Source organism: Rhinopithecus roxellana, chromosome 6, assembly GCF_007565055.1.
Source record: "Rhinopithecus roxellana isolate Shanxi Qingling chromosome 6, ASM756505v1, whole genome shotgun sequence".
Taxonomy (NCBI): Eukaryota; Metazoa; Chordata; class Mammalia; order Primates; family Cercopithecidae; genus Rhinopithecus; species Rhinopithecus roxellana.
In genome coordinates this window covers 89,971,826-89,984,506 of record NC_044554.1, presented here as the reverse complement: position 1 = coordinate 89,984,506, position 12,681 = coordinate 89,971,826, and the positions used below count along the sequence as shown (strand labels likewise).

The 12,681-nt window shown below is 40.8% G+C and overlaps 1 protein-coding gene across 4 annotated transcripts in view; it reads left to right on the top strand.

Moving 5' to 3' along the window:
- Positions 1-8,762: 8,762 nt before the first annotated feature.
- AOAH (acyloxyacyl hydrolase) overlaps positions 8,763-12,681 on the top strand; it is a 208,937-nt gene continuing 205,018 nt past the window's right edge. For all 4 annotated transcript variants that reach the window (XM_030931867.1, XM_010361136.2, XM_030931868.1 and 1 more), the window contains exon 1: positions 8,763-9,273. In XM_030931867.1, the coding sequence (XP_030787727.1) occupies positions 9,147-9,273 (127 nt within the window). In that variant the 5' untranslated portion in view covers positions 8,763-9,146. The remainder of the gene's footprint in view (positions 9,274-12,681) is intronic.

The following is a 12,681-nucleotide window of genomic DNA, read 5'->3' as shown; positions in this document are numbered from 1 at the left end:
TTTCCAAGATGAGAGGAGGGAACTGAAGATGAATGTATGAGCTTGCCAGCAGTGTGGGAATCTTCACAGGAAGCACATTCTGGTCCTCTCCTATGGGAAACACTAGGAGTCCAGGAGTGCTGAGCCACCTGGCATGAACTGGGGACAAAGAGCAAGGGGCTGATCACAGCGACTGGCACATGAACCACGGCAGCTAATCAGCACCCCAATCAGTGACACCATGTTGAAGAGACTGGCCAGCACCATGGCACCACAGGGGACATGATTCACAGGAAGGCCTGAATCCCTGGCAGGATTTTCCACAAAGCTCCAGTGCTTGCTGGAGCCTCTCCCTGGCTAGGAACAACTAAAAGGTCAGGATTAAGTTCTGGTGCTCACTGAAGTACTCCCCAGACTAGGAAACAATGGCAAGACAGTAATATAGTTCCAGGGCAGCATTTAATATCCAGTGCTCACTAGAAGTTTTCACCTGACTTGGAAACAACAGGACCACAATTTAATTCTGGAGAAGTGTTTAAGTTTTCGCATTTGTTGTAAGTCTTCCCCAAACCAAAAATCAATGATGAAGCAATTAGTTAGTTCTAGTGTAGTGTTTTAGTTTCAGAGCTCATTGTAAGTCCTCCCCAGAACAGGAAGCAACAACAGGCCAGTATTTAAGTACCAATACTAAGAAGTGAAGGTCAACCCCACCAAAGAATAACTGCAAAAACAGAAAGCTATGACTGCATCCTTAAATGCACAGGCGTCAATGCAAAGATGCAAGGATTGTGAAAACTCAGGGGAATATGACACCAACAAAAGAAACCAGTAAAGCTCCAGCAATGGACCAGGAAGCATTGAAGACCTTTAAAAAGTCTGACGGATAGTTCAGAATAATGCTCTTAAAGAAGTTCAGAGAATCAAAAATAAATAGGTAGAAACTAAATAAAATTTGGAAAACAATTCAGGGACAAAGTGAGACATTTGACAAAGAAATAGAAACAAGTTTAAAAAACTAAATAAAAATTCTAATAAAAAAAAAAACAACCAAAAAATCTCATTAGAATGCGTCAACAGTAGACTTGACCAAAGAGAGGAAAGAAATTAGAAAGCTTGAAGACAGAACCTACGAAATAACCCAATCAGAGAAGGAAAAAAGAAAGAAGAATGAAGAAGCCTACGATAATTATGGTTCACCGTCATGTGAAGTAATCATGTGAAGTAATTTCTTTAAGTAGACTTAAGTAATTCCTGAGGCAGATGAGAGAGAGAAAGACATGGAATGCATATCTAAAGAAATAAGGCTGAAATTTCCCCAAATCCAGAGAAAAACGACAGCATCCAATTACAGGAAGCTCAGAGGTCACCACTTAAATTAAATTCAAAGAGGAATTCACAAAGGCACATTATAATCAAATTAACAAAAATCAAAGACAAAGAAAGAATACTCAAAGTAGCAAGAGAAAAGAAACGTATCATATTCAACAGAGTTCCAACATGGCTTTCAGCAGATTTCTCAGCAGAAACCATGCAGGCCAGGAGAAAATGGGATGCTATATTCAAAGTACTAAAAGAAGCCACCTGTCAACCAAGAATACTGTATCTTCTCTAACTACAGTGAAATTTTTAGTTTTCTAAAAATCAATAGCCAAAGAGCATCAGAAAGTGTACAAATCCATGGAAAGTAAACAACATGTTCCTAAACAACAATTGGGTCAATGAATAAATTAAGATAGAAATTAAAAAATTCCTTGAGACAAATTAAAATAAAAACACAAAATACCAAAACCTATGGGACACAGCAAAATCAGTTCTAAGAGGGAAGTTTACAGCAATTCCTACATCAAAAAAGCATAAAGATTTTGAATTAAAAACCTAACAATAAACCTCAAGGAACTAGAAAAGCAAGAACAAACCAAACCCCAAATTAGCAGAAAAAATAATAATAAAGTTAGAGCAGAAATAAACAAAATTGAAACCAAAAAATACAAAAGATCAATAAAACAAAAAGTTAGTTTTTTTAAAAAAATAAGCAGAATTGACAAACCTTTAGCTAGACTAAGGAAAAAAAGACCCAAATAAATAAAATTAAAGATGAAAAATGAGACACAACATCTGATATCACAGAAACACAAAGGATTATTACAGACTATTTTGAACAACTCTATGTGAATGAATTGGAAAACCTAGAAGAAATGGATACATTCTTGGGCACATACAGCCCACCAAAATTGAATCATGAAAAAAAATAGAAAATCTGAACAGACCTATAATGGGTAACAAGATTAAAGCAGTAATGGAAAGTCTCCCATCAAAGAGTAGCCCAGAACCTGGCTTTAATGCTGAATTCTACCAAACATTTAAAAAAGAAATAATACCAACCCCACTCAAACTATTACAAAAGTTGAAGAGGAAGGCACACTTCCAAACTCATTCTATGAGACAGGCATGATACTAATTCTAAAACCAGCCAAGGACATAACCAAAAAGGAAAACTACAGGTTAATATCTCAGATGAGAATAAATGCAACCATCCTCAACAAAATACAAGCAAACTAAATTCAACAGCGCATTAAAAAGATCATTCACCATCATCAAGTGGGATTCATCATAGGGATGCAAGGATGGTTCAACACATGCAAAACAACAAATGTGATCTCTATCACATTAACAAAATCAAGAACAAAAATCATATGACCATTTCAACTGATGCTAAAAAAAAGAGCATGTGATAAAATTTCACATCTCTTCTTGATTAAGAACTCTTAACAACCTGCTTTGAGGACATACCTCAAAATAATAAAAGGCATATATGACAGACCCACAGCTAATGGGGTCTGTCATGGACAAAGACTGAAAGGCTTTCCTCTAAAATTTGGAACAAGACAAAGTTGCCACTTTTGTCACTTTTATTCAACACAGTACTGGAAGTCCAGAACAACAAATGAGTCAATGAAGAAATTAAATAGAGCAATTAGGCAGGAGAAAGAAATAAAGGGTATGTAGACTGGAAAGGAAAAAGTCAAATTAGATTTGTTCACAGATGACATAATCTCACTTTTAGAAAAACCCGAAGACTCCATCAAAAAACTATTAGAATCAATAAATGAATTCAGTAAAAGTTGCAGGATACAAAGTCAATATATAAAAATCAGTAGCACTTCTATGCACCAAAACTGAACAATCTAGAAAAGAAATCAACAAAGCAATCCCATGTATAATAACTACAAAGAAATAAAATACCTAGGAATAAATTTAACCAAAGATTTAAAAAGATCTCTGCAATAAAAACTATAAAACACTGTTGCAAGAAATTGAAGAGGACACAACAAAAATGAAAAATATCTTGTGTTCATGGATTGGAAGAATTCATATTGTTAAGATGTTCATCACCCAATGTGATCTGCAGATTCATGCAATCTCTATCAAAGTACCAATGGCATTCTTCACAGAAATAGAAAAAACAACTCTAAAATTTGTGTGGAACCAAAAAAGAGCCTGAATAACCAAAGAAAAAGGAACAAAGCAGCCGGGCACAGTGGCTCGTGCCTGTAATCCCAGCACTTTAGGAGGCCAAGGTAGGTGGATAATTTGAGGTAAGGAGTTCAAGACCAGCCTGGCCAACATGGTGAAATCCCATCTCTACTAAAAATACAAAATTAGCTGGGCATGGTGGTACACATCTCTAATCCAAGCTACTTGGGAGGCTGAAGCAGAAGAATCACTTGAACCCAGGGGGCGGAGGTTGCAGTGAGCTCAGATCCTGCCATTGCACTCCAGCCTGGGCAACAAGAGTGAAATTCCATCTCAAAAAAAAAAAAAAAAAAAAAAAAAAAACAAAAGGAACAAAGCTGGAGGCATCATACCTTCTGACTTCAAAACATACTACAAAACTATAGTAACAAAAGCAGCAAGGTACTGGTATAAAAACAGACAAATAGACCAATGGAACAGAATAGAGAACCCAGAAATAAATCTGCGTATTTGCAACCAACTCATTTTTGACAGAGGCTCAGAGAACATTCATTGGCTAAAGGACAATGTCATCAATAAACAGTGCTGGGAAAACTGGATATCCATATGCTCAAAAGTAGAACTAGACCCCAATGTCTCACTATATACAAAAATCAACTCAAAACAGAGTAAAGACTTAAGTGCAAGACCTGAAAAACTGTAAAACTACTAGAAGGAAAAGGTGGGAAAATGCTTCAGGACATTGGTTTTGGCAAAGACTCTTTGGGTAAGAACACAAAAGCTTAGGCAATAAAAGTAAAAATAGACAAATGAGATTACATCAAGCTAAAAACTTTTTGCATAGCAAAGGAAACAATCAACAGAGTGAAGAGACAACCTGCAGAATGGGAGAAAATATTTGTAAACTACCTAACTGACAAGGAATTAACAGCTAGAATATATAAGGAGCTCAAACAATAGCAAAAAACCTGATTCGGAAATGGGCAAATGATCTGAATAGATATTTCTCAAAAGAAGACATTCAAATGGCCAACAGGTGTATTTAAAAATGCTCAGCATCATGAATCATGAGGGAAATGCAAATCAAAATCACCCTAAAATATCATCTCACCCCAATTAAAATGGCTATCAGCAAAAAGACAAAAATAACTGATGCTGGTCATGATGCTTTGAAAGAGCACCACTAGCACACGGTTGGTGGGATCATAAATGGTACAGCCCACTATAGAAAACAGTATGGAGCTTCCTCAAGCAACTAAAAATAGATCTAACATATAATCCAGCAATCCCACTGCTGGGTATGTATTCAAAAGAAAGAAAATCAGTATATTGGAAAGGTATACTGACATACTTTGTAGTATAAACCCATGTTTATTGCAGCACTAGTCACAGTAGTCAAGATATGAAATTAACTGAAGTGTCCATCAACAGATGAATGGATCAAGAAAATGTGGTACATAAACACAATGGAATACCATCTGGCCATTAAAAAGAATGAAATCCTGTCATTTTCATTGACATGGATGAAACTGGAGGTTATTATGTTAAGTGAAATAAGCCAGGCACAGGAAGACAAATACTGCATGTTCTCACTCATTTGTGGGAACTAAAGAAGGTGATCTCATGGAGGTAGAGAATAGAACGATAGATAACAGAGACTTGAAAGGGTGGGAAAGGGTGAATAAAGAGAGGTTGGTTAATGGCTACAAAAATACAGTTAGATGGAATAAGTCCTGGTGTTGAATAGCACAGTAGGGTGACTTTGGTTAACAACAATTCATTGTATATTTCAAAATAGCTAGAAAACAGAATTTTAAATGTTTCCAACACAAAGAAATGATACATATTTGAGATGATGGATATCCTAATTACCCTCATTTGATCATTACACATTGTATGCACGTATTGAAATGTCACATGTACACCAGAAATATATACAGTTATTACATAGCAATTTTTTAAATCTTGATTTAAAGACCTTCCCCCCAAATTTCAATGCTACTTGAGAAGAATAATGTGAATTCATTGTCAGCTTCACATTCATCTAACATTTAATATTATGTTTTTAAATTCATGTTGTCTCTCTAATTTTCACAGTTTTCCTAAATATTGACATTATATGCCCTATTTTATAGTAAAATCAACTGGTATTCTGAAAGGTAGAGCAGCTTACCCAGGGCACACAGCTACTAGGAGGGGAGCCCCTGATACAGGCCCCCCTATCCTGAGTCCAGAGCTCTTTTAATGAGCTCCTATGCATACTCAGCATGGGTTAATTTACTCTGTCCTTAGTAGAGAGCAGAACATAATAGAATGGGGCTAGCATTAATAAACTCTGACTGGGGAGGAGAGGAGCAGCAGAGGGCCTGGTTTTGGTAGATGGGAACTGAGGACTGCCATACACAGTCCTGGGTAGCCAGGAGTAACAGGGCAGCGTGGACCTGGGCCTTAGAGAGAGGAGAAAGCCTAAGACAAGATGCGTGTTGGTGACAGTGCCAGCTTTTACAGGATCTCCCATCACCCACCTCTTTTTTTTTTTTTTTGATTAAGGAACTTGCTGTGGATGAGGTGGTTGAGGCTAATGCAGTCAAAAAATATTCAGGAAGCATATTCATGCTGAACAAGCTAGACCACAGGTGTAACACTTGGCGATCACAAAGCCTTAGCCTCCTGCAGCACACGGGAAAGCAGTGGCTTGAATCAGAGCTGTTTGAGTGAAATCAGTAACAAAGTGCTTCAGGGAAGAAATCTCATTTTCAAGAGCAGATTTTGAGATGATTCAAAATTGGAACATCTGACAGTGGGGGGCTACAGGAACATTCTCCAGGGCCTGACTAGTTGTTCTAAACCACAGGTAGGTCCAGGGCTTTTTGGCAAGCTGTGCAGAGGTCCCAAGTCATTTGCACTCAGTACTCAATGAGCAAAGGCAGCCCTGTCAGGTGCAATGATACCAGCCAGTGTGAAGGATACCTGTGCAAATGGGAGGGTCCACTCCATCCTGGTGACGGAGAGGGATGTTTTGTTCAGTGGTCTGTGCGCACGTGCACTTTGTTCCAGCTTCTGTTGGCAAAATCACTTTCTGATTTCTGCATTCTTCCTTTGATCTTGCCCAGTAAGAACTCACCCTCCAAGCATGAAAATTGCTTCCATTTATTGAAAACCTATGTGTCAGGTATTGCTATAGCATACTCCTACAAAGTAGATAGTCTCACCTCCCTTTTCCAGCTGAGGACTCTCACCCCTGGAAACAGGAAGGGGCTTGCTCAATACTGTACAGCTAAGTCAGTGATGTCCACTGTGACCAGCCCCGAAGCCTGAGCACACCAGAGAGTTTCAGAGCTGACCATCCCTGGGATGGTTGTGAATGGCACTGCCTGGTCCACATACATGCGATGAAGGGCATAAAACTTGTATTTCCTGCGTGCCAAGAAATCCCTCTCACCTAAGAGTTTCCAGACCTGCTCACAGCTATACATTGAGACCAGGAGAGCCTCAAGAGACCCAAAGCCTGTGTCAAATGTTCTTCCAGAAGCCCTCAGGAGAGTCCTCACCCATCTATGGATTAGACAAACTAGACCACGCACTCCTGGAGTGCTGCAGCACACCTGGAAGGTATTCAATAAATGCTCCCTTTTCCTGTCCTCGCCATTTCCCATGTATGACATGTTGGCCTACAACTACCATGGGTGTCTTGGAATTCTCTTGAAGCTGGCCTGGGGTGCAGATTTCATCACACTCCCGCTAGGGTCATAGCCAGATGCACTAAGCACTTACTTCTTTCCAGCCATGCTACTTTGCAGTTTGGATACATCATCTATTTGAGTGCTTCCAGCAGTGCAATGGAGCAGGTATTACCATTATCCCAATAGAAATGAGCTGCTTGGGAGGCTGAGGTGGGAAGATCACTTGAACCGGGGAGGTCAACACTATAGTGAGCTGTGATCACACCACTGCACTCCAGCCTGGATGAAAAAGCAAGACCCTGTCTCAAAAAATAAACAAACAAACAACAACAACAACAAAAGCAAGACACCGAAGGGGGGGAAGTTACATCACTGGTCTAATATATTACTCAGAATAAACAGTAGATATGAGATGTAAACATGAGTCTTTCCATCTTCACAATCTGAGTTCCTAATCAGTCCTTTATTTAGCCTCCCTTGGAAATCTCTGGAACTTCTCTAGGCCTCACCCCAGTGGTGGTCCTAGTGACCCCAGAGCTCCCCTTTGTCACAGAGTGAAGGAGTGAAGGAGCAGCACCTTTGACTCAGAGGAAGTCACAGGCCCATGGGTGACTCAAGAAGCCCAGCAGTATCCTCGGTATCGGGCTGGGGGTGTATTTAGGGAAACACTCTGACTTGTGCTATCTCTGCTGCAGGTTTGGGAATTGTAGCCCCATCGGTACTTGTAAGACTAATGACTGCACAAGAAATCTTCAAACCATAAAAATTGGTATTTCCTACATCCTGGAAAGGATGCTACTCTAAAACTTTACCTGCTACTCCAAATGCTATTTTTTTAATTGCTAACAATTTAGGTAGCTTCTATAATATTTCAAAATTTGTAATAAGCTCCCTCAGAGCCTAAGCAGAGAGAAACAGAACCACAAGACCTCCCACACTTATCTAGACTGTGGTACTTTGGCCTTGTCCTCTTATCTTGTCTGAAAATGGCATATGATTTTGTTGTATCTTATTTTAGAGCGAAGCATTTAGATGACATGTCTTTTAAATATGATCTGGTTCTGATTTTTTTTTCCTCAGAAAGACAGTGTTCAGTTCTATTCTTCAGAGCAGAAAATCAGTCTCTTAACAAATCATCCACAGGTAGGAAATATAAACGCACTTCAAAATTCTGGAGAAAAAAAAGATGCATTGTGCACAGCCTAGCAACTATGAATTGATTAATTCTAACCCATGTTTTTTCTCATTAGATCTAAAATCCCACCATGCTAACTGCCCATTCTTTTCCGCACTGCTTATTTTCTGCACACCAAATAAAAGGTCTTGACCCTTCAAGGAATAACCCAATTTCTCCAGAGGAAAGATATTATTTGACCAGAATATTCTTTAACAACAAAATAAGGATCACAACCTTACCATATAAAGCTCTTGAAAACAAGACTAAATAAGTTCTGAATAAAACCAATTATAATTTCTACAATGTGTGGGTGCTGCTGATCAAATTGTTAAAGGGTTGTGTGCTTGTGGCTTAGTTTTTTTTTTCTTTTTTCTTCTCAGTTTTAGCTTTAGCTTTGTTTTGTTTTGCAAGAATGAAAGGGGAAGGGCCTCCTAACCAACCCCACAGATCAGTTCCGGCCAGACTCGAGGCACACAGGGTTTATGGTCACTGACTTCATTGAGCCAGGGAGCACGGAAGTGCCGCCCCTGTGCAACTTGGGTTTTCTTTATCCTGCAGTTTTTACCTCAGCAGAGCTGCACACCAGAGACTTGCTCCAGCTCTTTGTGTGTGGCTCTCTCAAGAGCAAGCTGTGGGTCTGTGAGTTTTTATGTGTGCTTTTATTCACCTCACACTTACTGAAAAGTGTGTATGTGAGAGGGTGGGGTGTGTGTGTCAAAGAGAGTGAGGAACAGAAGGAGAGACAGATCAATTGATTCCGCGGCCTCAGCTCCAGCATCCCTCAGTTGGGAGCTTCTGTAGCCAGGTGATCACTTGGGGTGCATAGCTTGGAGATGCAGTCCCCCTGGAAAATCCTTATGGTGGCACCTCTATTCTTGCTCCTGTCTCTTCAGTCCTCGGCCTCTCCAGCCTACGATGACTCATCCAGGCCCAGAGACTCGAATGGGCACACCTGTGTAGGTATGTAAATAAATATTTTTGTATTTTTTATATAGACATAACAATGGGGTCCAATACTTTGTTTGCATAATAAATCACATATTTTATTACATCAAGAGTTGTAAGATTCCAAGTAAGGCAGCAGTAACCTCACCGACATAGAGAAATGTAGACTCCAAGAGTAGACATTGGCACTACATACATCTATGTGAATACAAAGCGTACTAGTTTAAATTGGGCATAAAACTCTTCCACCTCATTGGTGATTGGAATTTTTTCTTCTCATATAGGTAACTATTATTTCAGGCTATTTTAACCTGAAATTTTTACTGCTTTTCATGGGCTTTGACCTCACACAGACACACCTGGGTTTGAATCACTGCGCGCCTCCTACCCTTCTCTCCCATTTCCTGCTGGCTGTGGAAACCTGCAGCAATGTACTTAACCCTCTCCAAGCTTCTGTGTCCTTATTGGTGAACTGAAGCTAATGAGACCCATCTCGTAGGGATACCATGGAAATTGTGACCATGTGTGTAGATCTGTGGCATGTGCACACGGTAAGGACTCAACCATCTTAGCTTCCTTCCATCTTTCAGAGAATCCAGATATGGTGATCATCTGGAGACGCTAAGCACTGATATGGCTTCTTGGCTTATCTGTTCACGGAGTGTTTTATTTCCAAGAGGTTTTTTTGTTTGTTTTTTTGGATGAGAGTAGGAGGTAAGGTAAGATCTTTGCTATACACATTGTAGTTCTCATAACATGGGAATCCTCATAACAGTGGTGTCATTTAGATGGTACAGTCCATGGAGCCACATAGACTCAGAACTCTGAGTAGTAAGTAATTGTTCAATGAGCAGACCTCAAAATAGAATCCTAGCTTGAGAAGTCAGGAAAATAACTCTCGGATAAGTCTGGTGGCCACATGCTGCAAACGGAAAATCTGGACACAGATTCTGACACTTAGGAATTGTCTCTGGAGACAATATGGAAATATATCTGAATTAGTCCTACTTCCTCAAAATCATGGCTTCAGGTCATTGTACACGTTAGGAGGTGCACTCTACTTCCGAGGTTTTTCTTTTTTTTTTTTTTTTTTTGAGATGGATTATCGCACTGTCATCTGGGCTGGAGTACAGTGGCACAGTCTCAGCTCACCGTAACCTCTGCCTCTCTGGTTCACGTGATTCTCCTGCATCAGCCTCCTGAGTAGCTGGGATTACAGGCGCACATGACCACATCTGGCTAATTTTTTGTATTTTTAGTAGAGATGGGGTTTCACTATGTTGGCCACACTGGTCTCGAACTCCTGACCTTGTGATCTGCCTGCCACGGCCTCCCAAAGTGCTGGGATTACAAGCATGAGCCACTGTGCCCAGCCTCCAAAGTCTTGTTTTAGTTAAGACCCAGATTCTCCAAGACTTTATTTTCCAGAGACCAAGAGGCAGAGGTGTGTGGTCCTTTGAACCATGCCTGGGAGATCATCCTCCCCCAGGATTTGGTTTCCTTAAATAATTATTTACCACCTTTTCATTTTTCTCAAAACAAAACCCTACTGCCTATCAAATGGAAATACACTTGAGAAAAGCTCAGATGAAATCAGTTTTACTTCTGGGCTCATTGCAAACTAAATGTTTGAGTTTGGGCAAGTTGTCAGGGCTGAGATCCTTGGACCTTCACTTCAGTAAAATGGACAGGAGATACTCATTCTTTTATCTGCCCTGTTCCCAGTGAGGTCATAGAGGGTAAGAAGGAGGTGTTGGGGAGATTTCAGGATGGGGTTGCTCTAGTTTTCTATTGCTGCTTCAAAAATTACAATAATAACCATTTTGTTGTATTATGATTTTATCGGTGAAAAATTTGTTCAAGCACTGGCTGGTGATTCTTCTTCTCCATGCAGGAGTGACTGAGGTTAGGAGGTGGTATTTGGATGGTGGATAGATGGATCTGGGACTGACAAAAACAGCTTCACTCACATGTTTGGCACCTTGGCGGTGCTAGAGGCTAGAGGGTTGGCTCATCTGGAAGTGCCATCAGAGTGCCCACATATGGCTATCTTGGGTAGTAGGCCTTCTTACTTGGCAGCTTAGGAATCCCCGAGAGAATTCCAAAAGATAGGAATTAGAAGCTGCCAGTCTTTCAAGTTTGGGGTCTGGAAATGGGCACAGCATTACTTGCCATCTTCCATTGCTCAAAGCATTCACAGGTTCCTCCACCCAGACTCCAAAGGAGGGGGCGTAGACCCTTCATTTTGATGGAGAGAGTCAAGAAATGTGTGGTCATCTGTATTATTCACAGAGGTATACTTTGGTTGCCCATACAAATTCTCATGGCCCCAAGAGCTTTGAGACTCTGTTGCTGATTAGGTTTGAGGATGATTTAGCACCCATTTTCCCAGCAACTCACAACTTCTTCTGGCTAACTCTGCCTGGGTGACTTATTCACCTGTCGTCATAATAGCAAGAGAGGTGGGTGCAGGAGGAGTCCAGTCTTGTGATGAACACGTACTGAGCACTGCCTATGTGCTGAGACAGGGGCTGAAGGCAGACCAACTTGGTGCTTCACTGTTTGAAGTCGGCTTTTGGGGGAGACAGGATTAGAAATGTGTGTGCAGGGGAGTTTATTGAGAAGTGTTCTTGGCAAAAAGACAAGCGAGAGAGGAAGGCACTGGGGTTGGCAGGGAGAAGGCGGACTGTGCTGCAGCCATAAAAGAAGGCCTAGTGGATCCCACTGAGAGCTCTAGGACTAAAATAGCTCTTCAGAGTTGTCCTGAAGTCGGTGCAGGTCTTGGAATTCCCACATCAAACAGTCCTTGGATGTGACCTGACCCCAGGTGAGGGCTGTAATTTTGAGATATCTCCCATTGGTGGAGACAGTTCTGGCAAGGGATTCTAGTGCTGGCATAATCCTTCAAAACAATGGCTCCAGAAGCTGGGGAGCGAGTGTCTCCTGAAAGGGGATTCTGGGGTGTACCTACTGAAAGGGTTGCATGTGGGAAGCATCTCAGGAAGTAGTGAGGTCCACTGTCTTGCAGCTGGAGAGAAGAGGAAGAAGTGTGTGGAAGAGGGGAAAGAAAAGAAGGGACTGTTGATTTGAATTCTTCTAACTCTACATTTGTTGCCAACACCCTAACAACTTTCTGACAAAAAGGATTATATGCCTTCAAACCCTCCAGCAGAAAGGCGGCCCCCCAAACATTTCTGTGCACTCACTCCTCACATGGCCACTGAATATGCAAGACCCTGCGCTCAGAGCCAGGGATACACAGACAAAGGAGAAGAAGGATTTTTAGAATGTCTGTCTTCAGGAAATTCACTGTCCAGTTTAGAGGAAAATGAGAACCTGGAGCCTTGTAAAGATTACAATACTTTAAAATGAATGTTGAACTTGGCCCTTAGTGCCCTTGATAATACGCTTTCTCTAGAACTC